The following is a 19,141-nucleotide window of genomic DNA, read 5'->3' on the forward strand; positions in this document are numbered from 1 at the left end:
TCTATTGTGTTCTTCATTTCCAGTATTTCTGTTTGGTTCTTCTTTATCGTATCAAACTCTTTTGTGACATAGCTCCTGAACTCGTTGAGTTGTCGGTCAGAATTCTCTCTTAACTCCGTGAGTATTTTAATGATGGCTGTTTTGAAGTCATCATCATTTAGGTTATATATCTCATTTTCTTTGGGATTGTTTTCTGTGTATTTGTTACTTTCTTTCTGTTCTGGAGATTTGATGTATTTTTTCATATTGCTTGATGATGTTGATTTGTGCCTCCGCATGGAGATAGAGTTTAGTTGCTCCTTTCACTTGTTTCAGCTGCTGCGGTGGGGGGAGCAGCTGTTTATACTTCACCAACCAGGAACCCTGTCCGTAGTTGCTAACTGGGCCTGGGCCCCTCTTCGTAGCCACAGTGGCCCTTTGGATTCCCTCCTCTGCCGTGGGGGCCGTCACGGGGGGCTTCAGACTGCAGGTGCCTACTGTTGTTGCCCACCTAGATGCGCTCTCTCCTTGGGGTCTGCAACGGTGTTATGGGCTTTTCCAGCGGCCAGGGGTGGGATCACTTTTATTTGTCGCTCGGTTGCTGTCGGCACCCACCAAATCTCACTTGTCCTCTATGGGTCGCAGGAGAGCTATTGGCATCTTCTACAGTCTGTGGTTAGTACACCTAGCTATGCTGCTTTTGCCCTGGGGTCTTCCAGCCTTGTGGCTGGCGGCTGGGTGCCTTCTACTGGTGCTGTGCCGAGGCTTTCCCTAAGGCTTCTGTGAGCCTGTAGGGTTTCCCCCTAGGCTACTAAGCTGGGTCTCTGGAACTCTCTCCAGCCCCAGTCCTCTCCGAGATCTCCGGCAATCCCTAGCCTCACCTGGTGGGCAACGGCAGCTGGGGGTCGCCCCGCCCTCTGGGCTTCTCTCCGGGCCTCTGCCGGGAGCTCTGAATGCTCAGCGTGGCCCCTCTGCTACCGGCAGACAGAGAGTTTTGTCTGCTGCCCGGGCGGAGCTCCGGCGCTTCTCCACCGGATCGCCGGACCCGCCTTTGAAAGTTCCCCCGCCCCGGTCCTCTCCGAGATCTCCGGCAATCCCTAGTCCCACGGGGCGGGCAACGGCAGCTGGGGGTCGCCCCGCCCTCTGGGCTTCTGTCCGGGCTTGTGCCGGGAGCCCTGAGTGCTCAGCGTGGCCCCTCTGCTACCGGCAGACAGAGAGTTTTGTCTGCTGCCTGGGGGAGCTCCGGCACTTCCCCTCCGGGTCGCCGATCCGGCCTTTGAAAATCGACTGTGCACATTCTTTAAGTCATTCGACACATATTTATTGAGCGCCTTCTAAGTGTCAGGCTCTGGGGATGCAGCCGTGAAAAATTACGGATATAGTCTGGTCTCTGCTTTCTTGGATATACATGGGTAACAGAAAGTGCAGCAATCGAACAAGTGATTATAATAGAGTGTGATGGAGGTTGCTTTAGGAGAAGGGCAGAGAGCTATGTTTTATATAGCAGGCAGACTTTGCCCAGCGTAGGGAGCAGGGCAAAGTCTTCTGGGGAAGACCGTGTTTAGCTAAGTCAGGTAGGAGTAGCTAGGTAAAAAAGAAGAGAAGAATGTTCTGGCAGAAGGAACAACCTTAGCTTCTAAACATATCTAGAGGGTACTGCTAGAGGGACGTTCCAATATCTCACTGGAGAAAAATGTAGAAGACCAAGAAAGAGAAAAGCATAGAAGTGAGCAGCAACCTTTACTGAGTCTTTTCAAAGCATTCAGGTTTTCATGGAAATAACAACTCTCATTTTCACTCATATTTCATCAGTTTCCGTCTCATCTAAGCTACATCGTAACAGCACAAAACGGATGTAAAGAGGTTCATGGAAAAATAAACTAGCTGTGTTCTGAGTGAGTCTCATTGGATAGGAGCAGAAATAAGTAGCTAGAGAATATCTTCCTGGACGTAAGAGTTGAGCTTGCCATGGGGTCAACCAGTCTTCATACAGCAGGAATTGAGAATTTTGGTTTGTCTAGCAAGTTAGTTAGGCAGAGGTCAATTAAACCAACATCTGCTCTAATTATAGTTTTGGAATAGCTGAGCTTATTGAGAGAGACGAGTAGAGAAGAAGGCCTTGGAGGAAATTAAGGAACAGAGAGAAGATGACACAACAGCTACAATTTCAAGAAGAACTAGTAAAAACAAACGTTCCAGGAGCCTCAGTTTTCGGATTTTGAGGCCTTTGAATCTGTCCTTCAGACTCTGAGCAGTCTCGCAAGCGGCCTTGGCTTTTTGTAAACTTATTTTACCGTTGAAGACTTTCTTCGCTTAACTGATTCATCTTGGGATCCTACAGAAAGAGTAGGAACACACTTTGGGAAACGCTGCTGGAGGCAGAAAGGAACAATGGAGGGGATTTAGGTAGCGAGTCAGAGGATGAGCTTGTGGTTTCCGAGATTCTCTTGGGAGTCCTGTAGAGGCAAGATTCCAGAAAGGAATGAGACAGGATGCGCGGGAGACCAGCCGGGCGGGGCCCATGTGGTTGTCCAGGAGGAAGTTGATGGGGGTCTGAATTTAAGTAGTGACAGTGTGAATAGGAGAGGGACGCGTTCACTGTACGTTTGACTTAAAGTGACAGGATTTGGCAACCGGATATGAGAGGTAAGGAAGAGGGAGTCTAGGATGACTCTGGTTTCTGTTGGGTGACCAAGGGATGAATTGTGCTGCCATGATGCAGATGCGGGGCTACAGAGCTGGTGCGGGTTATGAGTGGGAGGATGATGAGCTCAGTTTTGGGCATGTAGTGTGAGGTATCTAGGTGCATGTGCTTAGCAAGAGTTTAGACATGCAAATTTGGAGCTCGGGAGAAAGGGTGGGACTGAAGAAAGGTTTGGGAGTAATTCATAGTTAAAATCATGGCTCTGGAGGATGACATCTAGGGGTAGCATAAGAAATGGGAGGTAGAATTCTAATTTAGACATGAAGGGAAGCCCATCTGAAGAATATTCCTAATCATCATTTATTAGGTGTCTGTTAATTTTAAGTGTGTTGCAGATGTTATTTTATTTCATACCAAAAACCACACGAGGGCAGGTGTTATTATCTTCATTTTACAAATGAATGAGTTGAAGCTCAGAGTTCAGCCCTTAGCTCGTTGTCTTGCATCTGCTGGATGCTGGAAGCCTGTCTTGCTGGGGCTTTCTCACTTTGCTATACCGCCTCCTGCAAAGAAGGAATGGTTAGAGGAGTAGAAGAGATCCAAGAGAGTGGTGATATGGAACCCAGGGTGAGCGCCATTGGAAGAGCTGTTAGCCCTGGGCCGTGTCTTTAGTGATGAGAAAGGACTACGAGGGACTGTGGATTGAGTGCAGTGTAAGGGTCAAGATGCTGCCATAGCCTTGTGTTGCGAGCTGGTTTGTTGTGGGATATGGCCAGCATGATTAATGTCTTAGACTGCCTTCCCAGGATGTGTTTCCACTGAATGAATAAATCCCACCCTGTGATACCCAGAAAGAAGGAAAAAGCAATAATCTTTAACAAAAAAATCAAATGATAATGATACGGAGTAAGCTTTCTATGAAACGTCTTTCCTTCGTGATCTAATAATTTGGGTGGACCATCTTTAGGAAGATGATGTAGTGCTGCCGGTTAGCTCTTGCTGCTTCGACAGGAAGGGGAGGGGAAGAGCCTGTTTGTGGCTCACATCTCTGCAGAGCTCTCGGAACGGCTCGGCGCTCACAGAAGCTGAGTCAGAGAAGACTTGCAGCCCGCGCTGTAGGCGGTCATGGCTCAGTTTGGGATTTTAGACTGTATGATCAACCACAACTGGAGTTTATTGTGCAATCTGTATTGTGCATGGAGGGGTCAGGTTTGTTTGAGAAATATATGTATTTTTCTTTTTAATTCAAAACTGCTATAATGTATGAAGCAAAAAAAAAAAAAAAAATCTGAATATGCCGGATACAAAATTACTGTCTTCCTGTGCTAGTAATCTTTTAGACTGTTACTTTTTGTTGAAATACTTGTTTAACGTGATGGATCTCAACTCTGATGATCTCAGTTTCTCTAAGAGGGTTAACTCTTAAGCCGTACAGATAAGCCTTTATTTGTAGAGTGTTAATGTGGTGGGGGAGGGGAAGTTAGAATGAATTCCCTAAAAAATCAAACTAGCAAGAATTAATAAAATTGTAAAATAAGGTAAATGTTCTGTATTTTTGGAGACATTTACTGTGTTTATAAGCAAGTAGGCAGGATTTTGGAATGAGTTGCTTTTTAGCTAATTTTTCATTTTTAATGAAATGTGGTTCTTGATTTCTTTCACTATGGGATTAAATGGAAGTTCTTTTTTGAAGTTACTCTGTTACTAGACAAGCTTTTAAGAAAATAGTTGTTTTGCAGGGGAGAAAATTTGCTGGCTATGTTTGTTATGATCGTTATCATATGCTTTTGAGTTTTCTTTCCTGAGAAGCAAAAACTCTTATTTCTCCCTTCAAGCCTCAGACAGCATTGTTATTATCAGGTGCAGACTGCTTTTGTAAATCACAAATAATATTGTACATATTTCACATGATGTCTTCTCTTACTGAATAGAAAGCAACCTGGATGATAGCTTTTATTCCAGTTATCAGGGAATCTTTAAAAACTATGAATTATTTATCTTATGGGGTTATTAATCACTTTGTGAGTATTCATCTTCCTTAACAAAGTTCTTTAGTATTGTTTGAAATTTAGAAGAAAAGCTAAATTTAAAATATTGAAAGCCATGAATGATAAATGAAATGTACCGATCTGCTCCCCACCCCCAACGCCATTTCTCGGTTCTCCCATAGCCGTAGCGTGGACAGGAGTTGATGACACATGGACTTAGTTCCGAGTGGGACTTTTGGGTCTCCAGTACTTTTGTTTATGTTCTATTCTCTTTATTCTGGAATGGTAAGAAGATATTTTTATAGTTTAGGTTGGGTGCAATAGACTAATGTATCAGAAATTAGAGATGGAGGTCATTTAGTCTATATTTGTTCCAGCGAAAGATTGATTCCTCAGTGCACTTTCTAGTTCTCTCCCTAATGGATTTACATTACCAGAGAAATATGGATTTCGAATGGCTACTTAGAGAATAAAAGAAGATAGATACTTCAATTATCTTAGCATGTAAAATTCATAATAGCAGGAGCATACTAACGCTGAAACTTAAAAAAAATTTAGTGTTTAGTAGCTAGTTTGCAGCTATTACTAAACTTATTAGTTTCATCATCAGAAAACTTTCTCGTTTTGAGGTCCTGGATCTTATCTAGACTTCTTCGTTCTGGCTAATCCCATGGGCGTATTTGGGGTGGAACAGAATCTGGGGATGAGCTGATCCAGGAAGCCAGCAATAGAAGGTGCTTTGGGACATGCGCTTGCCTTGGGTTTTGCAAGATTGCTGTTGCTACTTTCACTGTGGTTTAGATCTGACAATAGGCCATTTAGTTGCTAGCATCTCTCAGAAGAAGGGTTTGTAGAACATAGTATAAAGTAAAAAGGGCATGTGACCACATCTCCGGTGGCTTTTATGCTGCCACTTAAAGTATTTGGTGGGGGTCACGAACTCAGTGCTTTTGGAGCTAGGCAGGTCCCATAAAAGAGTGAAGAGCGTTGAAGAGTCAGGTATAAGATAGCAGGGGCTGGTGGAGACTGTGGCTAACTGGAGAGTCAGCATCAGGAGATCGATGCCATGTTGCACCTTTTGTTCCAAACCAAATCAAATCATTTGGGTTTCAAGAGAAACTAAAAATTTGCATTTTTATGTGAACTCATCCCAATTTTTAAATGTTGGTGACTAATTCAACTTTTTCAAAATACTGAGATCTAAGCAAAACACATCTGTGGGCAGATGTGGCTCTAGGCTTCCAGTGTGTAACTTCTGATTTATTGAAAGACTTAGGACAGCTGTTGGTTTTGTTTCAGTTTTATTATTATTATTATTTTTTTTTTAAAGATTGGCACCTGGGCTAACAACTGTTGCCAATCTTCCTTTTTTTTTTCTGCTTTTATCTCCGCAAACCCCCCTTGTACATAGTTGTATATCTTAGTTGCACGTCCTTCTAGTTGTGGGATGTGGGACGCCGCCTCAATGTGGCCTGACGAGCAGTGCCATGTCCACGCTCAGGATGTGAACCCTGGGCCGCCGCAGCGGAGCGCGTGAACTTAACCACTCAGCCATGGAGCCGGCCACTGTTTCAGTTTTATTACTGAAGCTAAGCGGTGCCCAAGGATGCTGCTGGCTACCTCTGGAAAGCTTATGGTGTGTATACAGTAGGGAAGAAGTGTGGGAGGGAAATAAGAGGAGTGAATGGAAAGGCAGGATGAGGAGCAAGGGAGGCAGACTAAAGGAGACAGACCAGAGGAATGATATGGTGGGAAGTGGGAGAGTTCCACAGTTGGCACAGTTCTCCGCTGGCACTTTTTTGGCATACTGCTGGAGAATTCTCATCAAGGTTTTATTACTTATTGAATGTTTCCGTGCTGTTCCAGAGAGGCAGTATAGTGTCAAGAGTGCAGATTTTAGTGCCCAGAAACTGGCGTCCGGGCCCAGTGCCGTCCCTGGCTCTGGGATGACTCCAGCATTGGTCACTCACCTCTGCTTCCCCATCTGTAGTAGAACCTACGTCATGGATTGTTGTGAAGATTGAATGAGATAACCCAGTTACAACATTTAACACAGTGCCTGGCGCCATGAGTGCTTAATACGTGCTGGCTATTATTAATACATTCTAGGTTGATATAGTGTACATGGAGGTGATGTTATATGAGATTTATTTTGGAAATAAAAAGAGAAAAGGGGTTGCGTTAATTGAAATTTTAAATTGTAAATGAAATTCGTGGTCACTTGTAGATATTGGAAAATAGCAATTAAAATTGGTTTACCTAGTTCAGTCATTCAAATGCAACAATTGTTAATATTTTGATATGTATACTGCCAACTTTTTTCCTGTGCATGTAATTTTTTTCCTGTGTGTATTTTACAAGTTGCAATCGTATTATACACATTTGCCATGTTGTGGCATTTTTAATGGCTGTGTAATTATTCTAGCTAGAGGATATATATAAAAAATATATTATCATAATATATTTCCTATTTTATATATTATATTATCAATATATTTAATCATTTATCTATTGAACATTTAAATTGCTTCTAGTTTCTTGTTTTTTTGTTTTTGTTTTTGTTTTCTTGTGAGGAAGATTGGCCCTGAGCTAACATCTGTTGCCAGTCTTCCTCTTTTTGCTTGAGGAAGATTGGCCCTGAGCTAACATCTGTTGCCAGTCTTCATCTATTTTATGTGGGATGCTGCCACAGCATGGCTTGACAAGCAGTGCTAGGTCTGCACCCAGGATCTGAACCTGCAAACCCTGGGCCACTGAAGCAGAGTGCGTGAACTTAACACTGGGCTGGCCCTCTAGTTTTTTACTATTAGAAATAAAGTATGGTGGCTATCTTCATGTTTAAAATTGTTTTCCTGTTTAGGATTATTTTCATAGGATATAATCTCAAAAGTGAGATTACTGGGTCAAAGTGATAATGTTTTAAAGCATAACTTTTACAAAATACATTTCTGTATTAATTCAGATCTTCAAGAGGAGAGTATCCTTGGACTTCGTGAGAGACGAGTGAAGTTTTAAATTTTATAGATTGTAGTACTAATTCCCACAACATCACTAGGAGGAGAGGACCCTGTGTTTCTCTCTGTCTCTCTTTTTCCAACTTAGTGTGTGATCAATTTCAAATGTTCTAATTAGTATTGAGGGCTCGGGGCTGAATCTTTGTTGACAGTGGAGTCACATACAAGAAGTTGGGCGTTAAGATTTCATGTATATGACGTATCCCGTAATCCAGTTCTTGGTTTTCCCTCATTTCCAGTGACAGCTGATCTTGCACAGCTGCATGTGCTGTAGAGAGGAGGCCTGGATTGGATTCCGTGAGTTGGAAACCAGGAGATACCCATTTGAGGACCCAGGCATACATTTTCCCTCTCTTCCATGGGGAAACCAAATGGAAGGCAGACAGAGAGGCTGGAGAGGACTTTTTAAACTTGCTTCCCCTTCAGCGCCTTCTCCTCTTCGGTCGCCGCCCTCCCTTACTGTTGAGAAGCGTTTGGTAGCTGAGGGCTCACTTTGTTCCTTAGAGCACTTCGCACAAGCTGCTGATTCTAACCCGAGTCAAAGGAGGCTTGAAACTGATAAACTGGGAAATCAGGAATAGCTTTTTAACCCGCAAAGTGCCTTAAATTCTTGCTACTGTAAGCGTGGCCCACAGACCAGCAGTATCTGCATGGCCCAAAAGAGTGTAAGAAATGCAGACTTTCAGGTCCCACCCCAGACTTAGGAAATCAGAATCTGCATTTTGACAAGATTCTCAGGTGGTTCCTGTACGTCAAAGCTCTGCCTTGATGGAAAGAGAGTTAAAGACTTTTTTTTAGAGATACTTAGTTTAACTGTTTTGCTTTAAATATTACTTTACATCGTATCTTCCTTTAAAAATTAATGCAAATGCGTAGTATTATGGTGTTATCCCTTATTTGATTATTTAAATAATTAAATTTATAGAAAAATTTTAAGTGGCTAAATGCTCCTTATTTCTTTTTTTAATTGCTGGATAATAGACCAACTAATCCAGAATACCTGGACGTAAGGAAAAATATCTCAATTTTTCATGTTTTCTACTTCATTATTAACATAGAAGGAAAAAACCTGAACCATCTTTAATTGTTATTGTTCTTTTTTATTGTCGGATGTACATCATATTTCGAATTCTGTGTACATTACATCATGTTCACCACCCAAAAACTAATTATAGTGCATCCCCTCACATGTGAGCCTAACCACCCCTTTTGCCCTCCCCCTCCCCCCTTCCCCTATGGTAACCACCAATCCAATCTCCAGTGCTATGTGTTTGTTTGTCGTTGTTTTTATCGTCTACTTATGAGTGAGATCATATGGTATTTGACTTTCTCCCTCTGACTTATTTCACTCAGCATAATACCCTCAAGGTCCATCCATGTTGTCACAAATGGCCGGATTTCGTCATTTCTTATGGCTAAGTAGCAGTCCATCGTGTATAAATACCACATCTTCTTTATCCATTCGTCCCTTAATGGGCACCTAGGTTGCTTCCATGTCTTGGCTATTGTGTGTAATGCTGCAGTGAACACAGGGGTGCATGTATCTTTATGCCTTTGTGTTGTCAAGTTCTTTGGATAAATACCCAGCAGAGGAATAGCTGGATCATGTGGTAGATCTATCCTTAATTTTCTGAGGATACTCCATACTGCTTTCCATAGTGGCTGCACCAGTTTGCACTGCCACCAGCAGTGAACAAGGGTTCCCTTCTCTCCACGTCCTCTCCAACATTTGTTTTTTCCTGTCTTGTTAATTATGGCCGTTCTGACCGGAGTGAGGTGATATCTCATTGTAGTTTTGATTTGCATTTTCCTGATAGCTAATGATGTTGAGCATCTGTTCATATGCCTGTTGGCCATCCGTATATCTTCTTTGGCGAAATCTCTGTTCAGATCTTTTGCCCATTTTCTAATTGGGTTGTTGGTTTTTTTGTTGTTGAGCTGTATTAGTTCTTTGTATATTTTGGATATCAACCCCTTATCTGATATGTGGTTTGCAAATATCTTCTCCCAATTGTTAGGTTGTCTTTTCATTTTGTTGATGGTTTCCTTTGCTGTGCAGAAGCTTTTTAGTTTGATGTAGTCCCATTTGTTCATTTTTCTTTTGTTTCCCTTGCCTGGTCAGACATGGGACTTGAAAATATGCTGCTCAGACCGATGTCAAACAGTGTCCTGCCTATGTTTTCTTCTAGAAGTCTCATGGTTTCGGGTCTTACATTCAAGTCTTTAATCCATTTTGAGTTGATTTTTGTGCGTGGTGTAAGAGAATGGTCTACTTTCATTCTTTCGCATGTGGCTGTCCAGTTTTCCCAACACCATTTATTGAAGAGACTCTCCTTTCTCCATCGTATGCTCTTGGCTCCCTTGTCGAATATTAGCTGTCCATAAACGTGTGGGTTTACTTCTGGGCTCTCAATTTTGTTCCATTGATCTGTGTGTCTGTTTTTGTGCCAGTACCATGCTGTTTTGGTTACTACGGCTTTGTAGTATAATTTGAAATCAGGGAGTGTGATACCTCCAGCTTTGTTCTTTTTTGTCAGGATTCTTTGGCTATTCAGGGTCTTTTGTTGTTCCATATAAATTTTAGGATTCTTTGTTCTATTTCTGTGAAAAATGTTGTTGGCACTTTAATAGGGATTTCATGGAATCTATAGATTGCTTTAGGAAGTATGGACATTTTAACGATATTAATTCTTCCAATCCAAGAGCACGGAATAGCTTTCCATTTCTTTGTGTCTTCTTCGATTTCTTACAACAATGTTTTATAGTTTTTGGTGTACAAATCTTTCACCTCTTTGGTTAAGTTTATTCCTAGGTATTTTATTTAATTGTTATTGTTCTAATGAAGGAGTGTGAAAATGAGGACTTCAGGTTAAAGATTCTGCGTGTTTTGCCTTTCTAGGCATAACAGTGTCACTTGCTTTTTTTCTTGGCTCCATCTCCTGGCCAGCCCTCTGTGTAGCCGCATGGTGTGCTTTTTCCTTGTCTCCCCACTCCTCCTCATGCCCGCTGCTCACCTGCACACAAAGGGCCATGTACTTGAGGCGCTTAGGTGTGTCTGTTGGAAGTGGCATGGGAGGAACTTGCTGGTGGGCAGGGTGAATATGGGATTGGCAGAAACACTTACGTGTGCAGGGATAAAACTAGCATTGTCACAATGCGCAGGTGGCTCATTTTCCACAGGTAGAGTTTGCATGAAGTCAAGTGGGCTGAGAATAGGAGGGAGGCCTCTTGCTCATTGTCAGAAGTGCAAGCAGACCTCTTCTACGTTTCACCAGGATTTGAGAACCACTGACCTACAGCTTCAGAGCTATAGCTCTTGGAGTTATCAGCTGTAGGCAGAAGAGGAACCAAACAGCCTTATGCCCTGTGACCAGCCCCATAACACCAAGCCTAGGAAAAGCTGGCAAATGTCACAAGGAGCATTAGGTCAATGTTTTGTGAGAGAGAGGCAACATTTAGCGGGTACTTACCGTGTGTCAGACAGTTTACGTATTTCACCTCTTTTAATTCTGATAGCAACCCTACAGAGATGATATTATTTTCATATTCCCATTTTACAGATGAAGAAACGAGGGGGTGAAGCACTTGTCCAGGGCCGCCAGCCCAGAAGCTGCAGAGCGGGATGCGGACCCTGGGAGTGAAACTCAGTCTAGGCTCTTACCAGGCACGCTCTGTGCCTCTTTACTGAAGGATAGAATACAGGAATCAGTTCATCAGCTTTTACAACTGTATTAAGAATGTAGAGTAAATGATTAAAATTGTTATGTATCTATTTCCGGCTGATGGCCAATTTAGGGAGTAGGGGAGAAAAGTGGACTAAAAAAGGAATAATAGCAGGGAGAGGCGAGAAGGGACAGGAATGTCTGGAATGACAGATGTGCAGTATTGAAGGAGAGATAAAAGGCCAACGAGCAGGCTAAGAAAAGTAAGAAAATAGAAAGAGTGAGAATTAGGTTTTGCTGTGACTGTTGGTGGCTGAGTTCAAGGTGCCTTTTGTAACGTTGGTTAGTTGATGAGTCACTTTCTTAGCTCTTCCTTTGTTCTGATACTGAGACCTTTAGCATCGCGAATGTACATGTAGATGAATATATTGTGAGTTGGTGACTGTGTTATATAAGCAATATAATTATAAACTGAGCCTATGGGAGCAGAGTTTAATGTTGAAATAAAGTTTTAAAACGTGGCATCATTAATGTCATTTAACAATATGCATAATTGCCTTTGAGCCTGAAAAGTGGTTAAGTTGGAATGGTAAGCAGTTAGTTCCAATATCTAGTCCATACTGATGGTTAACATCAAGCCAGCCGCCTCTGGTCTGTAACTTGGAGGCTGACTCTTTCTGTCACACCCACACATGGCATAGGTGTTCTGCCTGGGAGCTCTGGTTATGAGGGAAATCAGGTTTAAATGAGTAAGAAAGACAAAATGGAAATCTCTGAAGGAAAATGCGGATTTCGAAAGGGAAGACTAAATGTTGTGTGGGTGAATGGAATGGCAGGTTTCATCCCTTTTGGCTTCTTGACGATAGTTGGACTTGATTGCAAGGAGAAAAGCACTTAAAAGACACTAGCTTTTGAATGTTACCTTTTCCCCAACTTTGGGGAAAACCATTTGCTTGAGAAGTCGGATGGTCTGGTAGAAAGAGTGAGCCTTGGACTAAGAGTGGAGGCTCTTGCACACTTGTCTGCTCTGCCACTGCTTGGTTGTGTGATTCTGAAGAATTCTGTTAATTCTCTGGGTTTTAGTGTTCTTATCTGTAAACTGATTAGATGATTTCCAGAGCTTCTTTCTCCCAGTTCTAACAAAAAGTGGATTCTTAGAAAAGCAGGATATGTCTTATATACTGCTGTATATTTGAGGAATGAAATTTTAACTCCTGCCTTGATTCATGTTTATTCATGATTGATGGGAAGAATTGCTTATGTAGGGTACTGTTCATAGTGACTTTTGGTTTACAGGATGAATAGGAAAGTCTGTCATTCAATACAAACTCTACAGTGTGTGCATTGAAATATGCACAACCTAATTTTTGCAAGGGTTTTCAAACATAAACAAATGTAGGAACTACGGAATTTACGGGTTTTATCAACACAGTGCCTTAAAGTTTTCCCCCCAAAATGCAATACGTATTACTCTCAAACTATACTGCCCCTTAGTTGAAGAAGGTAGTGTTCAACTCATCAGCTTTTAAGATAGGAATGATAAAATTGCATTCAAAATGTAAAAAAAGCATCCTTCCAATTGATGCCCAGTTTAGGGAGTTCTGGTGAAGATGTGGACTGAACGGGGAATAATAGGAGTGGGGAGAAGAAGATGGGATGGGAAAGTGAGGAGAGAGGGAGAGCAGAATAGGCAAAAAGGGCAGGAGACAGAAAGCCAAGGTGGGGTCTCTCTCTCTCTCCCTCTTTCCTTTTCCTCTCGCTGGAATGCATCCCATTATTTGCCCCGTTGTTCTCACATCCCCTCTCACTCCTTCATCTTATTATCCCCTTTACAAAGCAATCTCATCCATCTGCCACCAGCTGTCCCCTTCTCCAGACAGTTTCCCTTGGCTTAATGAGATTTGTCTCTCCTGGGACATGACTCCCACCTTCCCCAGGGGCAGGTGAGAGTCAACGTGGACTGACCCTAGGAATAACATGCTTTATTACCTGTCTGTATACATTCTGGCTCAGGCCCCCTGGATGCGGTTCTGATTTTGATACACATTCCTGAATTTCTCTGCCTTCACTCTGAATGTCAAATGCTGCTACCTGGACTCTGCTGTTCTATGATCCTGGCATCCTCATTGCTCCTTAAGAAGTCCAGATCTGTAGCAGTATCTTCTGCTGTCAGTACTGGCCTGCAGGGGACAGACAGCACCAAGCTTCTCCGCGGAGCTGATCCACCTGCATCAGTACATTCTAAACTGCCTTGTACATGGAGTGTCCTCGGGCCCTCCCGAGGAACACAGTTAGCTGGTTGGTTTTCTGCTCTGATATACTTGACCCATTCTAGCATGCCCAGTTCTCTGAGCCTTTAGATTCATCCCTTCTGTCACAGTCTGCCATGTGTACTTCATTCACTTCTTCCAAGCTTCCTGGAGCCATCCCAGGCATGTATTCGAGCCTGTCTTAGCCCTTCCCTCAGGTTAAATCCTGGGTCAGGTCAGAGTGCGCCATCTCAGCCTTTTTATCCAGCTTCGTACTCTACCCTTGATCTAAGACACTCAGAACCACCCCCCGCCGTTCTCTCCCGTATACCAGTGTATGTTGGCCTGCAACTTTTTGGGCATATAATCCTTTGCCTTTTTGCTTTTTTGAGTCTTGTTTTTGAGCTTTATTAGGTGAGACCAAAGTTCCTTTCATCCAAGGCTATTTTTCCCCACTGGTGAGGCAGTATACTTCGGAGTGCTGTACCCCATGCCCTGTGATTTAGGAGGTTTTCCCCACTCTGCCTGGTGGAAACAGGCACTGTTCCTGTTTGAGTTTGAGTGGTTGGTCCCTCGGATTCCCCTCCCTGGGCACTTTTCTCCCAGAGGCTCCTCAGTACTGGGGTGAAGACTGGTGGGGAGGACCCTCGGCGATGTCTGAGCTCTCTCTGTGCCACTTCTCTCTAGAGCTCTCCCTGTGAACTCTAACCACCTTGGCCTCATTGAACTCAGGGAGGCTGCTGGGCCCTGCCTGGGTCCCCTCCCTGTGCCACAGCCTTGACACTTTCTGTGCAATAAAGCAAGGGCAGCCAGGCTCACTTTGATTGTTTCGTATTTTTTCAGGAGTCACTGTCCTTTGCTGTCTGCTGTGCAATGTCTGGAAACCATTGTTTCATATATAGTACCTGGATTTTTAGTTGTTCTGGGTGGTAGAATGTGGTAGTTATCTCTTGTGGCGTGACAGATTACTCCCAGAGTTTAGTGACTTACAACAACATTTATTATCGCAGGTTCTGCAGGTCACAAATCCAGGTGTGGCTTCAACAGCTGCTCTGACTCAGAGTGTCTCACCAGGTCACCCTCAGGGGTCGGCCAGAGCTGCAGTCATCCCGGGCTCACGTCGGGACGGATCTGCTTCCTGGCTCACTCACGTGGCTGCTGGTGGGATTCAGTTCACAGGCTGTTGGCCGGAGGCTCCTCCCCATTTGTTGTCACATGGGCCTCCCCAGAGGACGGATCACAACAGGACAGCTTGTTTCATGAGAAGGAGCAAGAGAGAAGAGCCAGAGAGAGAGTGTGGGCAAGACAGAGGTCACAGTCTTTTGTAATCTAATCTTGGAAGTGACGTCCCCTCATGTTTGCCACATTCCATTCATTAGAAGCAAGTCACTAGGTCCAGCCCGCACTCACGGGGTGGGGGTCGTGCATAGGCATGAGTACTGAAGATGGGGTCATGGTTCTGCTCCTTCTTTTGTTTTTCCCCGGTGTTGTGATTGATTATAATCCATTTCAGAATTGGGAGGTGTGTTGGGGACCACCCCAGTGACCCCTGGTCCTTTGCTGAGAGGAGTTACAGGATTCAGTATCTAGTGGTACTCACAGCTGTGAGTCATTAATGGCAAAGGGACGCAAAGCAGTCAGCAGAGGGAATGGGACAAAGTGCGGAGGAGCCCAGGCACAAGCTTCCAGGGGTCCTCTCACAGGCCAGTCACACAGGATGCACCTAATTCCTGCAGCAGCAAACTGTGGTGACGCGTGTGAAATGCTGTCCACCAGGGAGGCTCATTTGAGACAAGGTTTTAATTGAGGGCTGACCACGTAAGCACCCTCTGCCTAGCCTGTACCGAAATTCCTGCCTCCCAGGAAGAAAGCAGGTGTTCAGCATACACCCAGCTGTGAACACCCAGTTTCGGACAGTGAGCCGCTTCCATCAGTCAGGGAGCGGTGGGAACTCTCCCGAAATCCAGATCCCAGATGACAACGAGGCCCAGCCTCGGAAGCAGGCCTGTCTAAGGACAGCAAGGAGGGAATGGAAATTTATGTTAAGCTGCCCATAAATAATGGTGATCAGTCAAAATGTTTTGTTAAATGAATGATTCTGAGCCCACGCACAGAGGTGAGAGGGCAATGGTGCTTTCTAGGGCTTTGAGATGAAAGGAGCTTAATTCAGGCAGTAATCCTTGTGTTTAGATCCTGACCAGGGCGTTGCAGTGCGTGTTTGTAGTGAGCTTAGAAAAAAGAGAAGTTTCGGTGGTGCCCTCATGTCCACCTTTTGCTTCCACAAATATTTATTCAGCACCTGGCTTTTGCCTGGTTCCTATGCTGGGTATTGGCCATAAGATGGTGAGCACGTGCGTCTGTGTTCCTGGAGCTTATGCTCGAGGAAGGGAGACATGTTAAACAAATAAACACAGAAATAAATCATTACAAATATAAAATTTCCTTTACAGGAAAAGAAAATGCCCATTTTCTATTCCTACAGTACCATTTTTATGTACCTGCTTGGTGCTACTATCCTGGTGGGAACAAAACAAAGTCTGTGCTCTTATGGAACTCATATTTTAATGGAGGGGGTATAGACAATAAAGAAATTAAAAATATATAATATTGTTTCAGATTGTGATAAGTGCTATGAGGAAAAATAAAGCCGGATAGAGTGATGGGGAGACTGTTCTGGATAAGGTGGTCAGGAAAAGCCCCTCTGAAGTCACCTCTGAATAGAGGATGTGTAGGCAGAATCCTGACTGAGTTCGGGGATTGATGTCAGTGTGCAGGTGGAGGGAGGTACAGAGGCAAAGCCCCTAAGGTGGGCATGAGCTGGGTGTTTGAGGCCACGGGATATGGGTGTGGCAGGAGCCGGGGACAGTGGGGAGGGGTGGGGAGTCAGGTCAGAGCCAGATCCAGGACCAGCATGGAGGGTCTGTAAGGGGGGAAGGGTTTTGGATTCTTCCCCGTGTGATGGGAAGCCTGTTGTAGGGTTTTTAGCATGACAGTGACGTTATCAGATTCATGTTTAAACAAACATGAACTGTTTTCACAAACGTAAACATTTTAAATGGAAATACAGCCATCCACCACATGCATACATCATAAATACAGAGCTCAGTGAATGTTACAAAGTGAACACACCTGTGGATCATTGTCTGGCTCAAGATACAGAATAGCAGCTCCTTAGTAGCCTGTCTTCTGCCCCTTGCTGTCATTATTCTCTCCCCTAAAGATAATCGCCATGTATTGGTTTGCCTGGTTTGAATTTTATTATGAATCTTATCACATTGTATGCATCCTTTTGTGTTTGACCTTTTTCACTTAGTGTTACCTTTGAAATTCATCCGTGTTGTTACATTAGCTGTAAATTTTTAAAAAGCTGTTTATGGTCGTTCGTTGTATGAATATACCACAATTTATTTGTCCATTCTACTCTTGGTGGACATTTGGGCTGTTTCCAACTTTTGGCCGTTACAAATAATGCTGCTATGCACATTTGGCGCGTGGCTTTATACGTATGGATTTCTGCTGAGTATATACCTAGCCGAGGAGTCACTGGGACATGGGGTATGCACAATTAGGGCCGAACTTTACAGATACCACCAAGCAGTTTTTCCACCAAAGTGGTTGTGCTAATTTACACTCCCATCAGTAATATTTGAGAATTCTTGTTACTGTATGTCCTTGCCAATAATTGATTGCCAGTTAAAAATTTTTTGTAGCCATTTTGGCATGTGTGTAGCAGTATCTTATTATGGGTTTGTTTTGTTTTTTCTGCTTTTTCTCCCCAAATCTCCCCAGTACATAGTTGCATATTTTAGTTGTGGGTCCTTCTAGTTGTGGCATGTGGGACATCGCCTCAGCATGGCTTGATGAGTGGTGCCATGTCTGCGCCCAGGATTTGAACTGGTGAAACCCTGGGCTGCCAAAGCAGAGTGCGGGAACTTAACCACTCGGCCATGGGGCTGGCCCCTCTTATTATGGTTTTAATTTGCATTGCTTGATAACTGATGAGGTTGGGCGTCATTTCTTATACTTATTGACTGTTTGTATTTCCTCTTTTGTGAAGTGGCTGTTGAGATCTCTGGTCTGTCATTCACTAGATGTATGAACTTGAATAAGCTTCCTCATTTCTTTGAGTACAGTGTTAAAAATCCATAAAATAGGAATACTGTCGTATAATTTTGAGTTTCTTCGAGTAGTCTCTATTTGAGTAGCCAAAGCAAGTTAGTATCAGTCCCAGGCCTTTATTTTTCAGAAGTCCTTAAGAACTACTTATTAAATATTTTTTGCCTTGAAAATATCTACTCAAATATAAAGATTTTTTATATAAATATATAATAAATAAAATTTATTAAATTAAAAATTTATATAAATATATCATATAAAGATAGATCCAGAGAGTGAGTGGAATTGCCATTTGAGCATAGCTAAAGTGGATATAGGAAAATCCGTTTTCACAAAGTAGGACTAGTTTATAAGAAGACACATTCTGGTTTCTTCCTGTGGAAACTATAATTATTTAATCAAAATTTGAGTTACTTCTAACACAACAGTTTCAGTATCATTCAACAAAGATCTAGAAATTGATCTGGGAGATGGTCTAGCCAGCCAGCATTTGAGGAAGTGCCCTGTGGCATCAGTGCAACCATCAATACCTGCCGTATAACCAAAGCAAAGGAGGGTAAAAGGCCCTTCTTTCAGTGTATAGTTCCCTTTTGGCTGTTCAGGATGATCGGAATGATTAATGTTTCTTTTTTCTGACTTATAAATTTTTAGTAAAATTTATGGGATGTTGGCTTGTATTTTTTATGAGTATTGTATGTACATTATAATACTTTAAGATCCTTCTTGTATAATGTGCAGCTGTTATATTTATGCTCACTTAAAAATCCTAAGTTTGCACTTGTAAATGTTTTAGAGGTTTCTAATTGTTGTATCTTTGCTTTTCTGATATATTCTTGAATCATTTCTGTGTTTTATCCAATTAAAGCATTTTTTTCTGTTAAAATGATCCATTTTGTAATGTGGTTTCCAGAAAAACATTATGTTGAAGGGCAATGTATTTATAGGACATAAATTATGGAGTGCTTAAAATAATTTATTGCTTTCCAAAAGGCCTTATCCCCGGGTTCCTTTAAATAGTAAGCTCCACGAATGCTTCTAAAATGTGAATACTAAAGTACTTATTGATGTTTAAGCATAACTTTTCATGAACAAATTATAAAACCAGGACCTCTCCTGCATTTGGAATTTTTTACTTAGCTAGGTTTTTGAGATAAGTGAAACAGAAATGAGTTCAACCTAGAAAAACAGGGATGCATTTGAAAGGGCATAAGTGGACTGTACGTGGCCACATGAGAAATTGGATGGCATCCCAGTTGCTCCGTCTCCAAGCCGTGTCTTCCCCAGGGACTGTGGATGCTGTTAGCTCACTTCGTGTCATTTGTCTTTGCTGGACCAGAACTCAAAGCTGTCCCCGCTCTCACGTCTCTGCCTGAAGTTGGGGTGCATCCCAGTGTGTGACAAATCTCAGCGTGAGACAGTTAGACCCCCTTTCCCTGGGGGGTTTGTTGTCTCCTCTCTGAGATCTGGGGTCTGCTTCCCAGGTGGTCAC

The 19,141-nt window shown here is 43.0% G+C and overlaps 1 protein-coding gene across 16 annotated transcripts in view; it reads left to right on the top strand.

The window, feature by feature from the left end:
- Positions 1-19,141, top strand: part of ARHGAP21 (Rho GTPase activating protein 21) — a 139,667-nt gene that overhangs the window by 29,857 nt on the left and 90,669 nt on the right. For 2 of the 16 annotated variants that reach the window (XM_070254869.1, XM_070254870.1), the window contains exon 1: positions 3,690-3,832. The exons of 12 other annotated variants lie outside the window; for them this stretch is intronic. In XM_070254869.1, the coding sequence (XP_070110970.1) occupies positions 3,749-3,832 (84 nt within the window). In that variant the 5' untranslated portion in view covers positions 3,690-3,748. Of the gene's footprint in view, positions 1-3,689; positions 3,833-19,141 lie in introns of those variants that run through there. 2 more of the 16 variants (XM_070254875.1, XM_070254876.1) reach the window with 1 other exon arrangement.

The sequence above is a fragment of the Equus caballus genome, chromosome 29 (genome assembly GCF_041296265.1).
Source record: "Equus caballus isolate H_3958 breed thoroughbred chromosome 29, TB-T2T, whole genome shotgun sequence".
Lineage (NCBI taxonomy): Eukaryota > Metazoa > Chordata > Mammalia > Perissodactyla > Equidae > Equus > Equus caballus.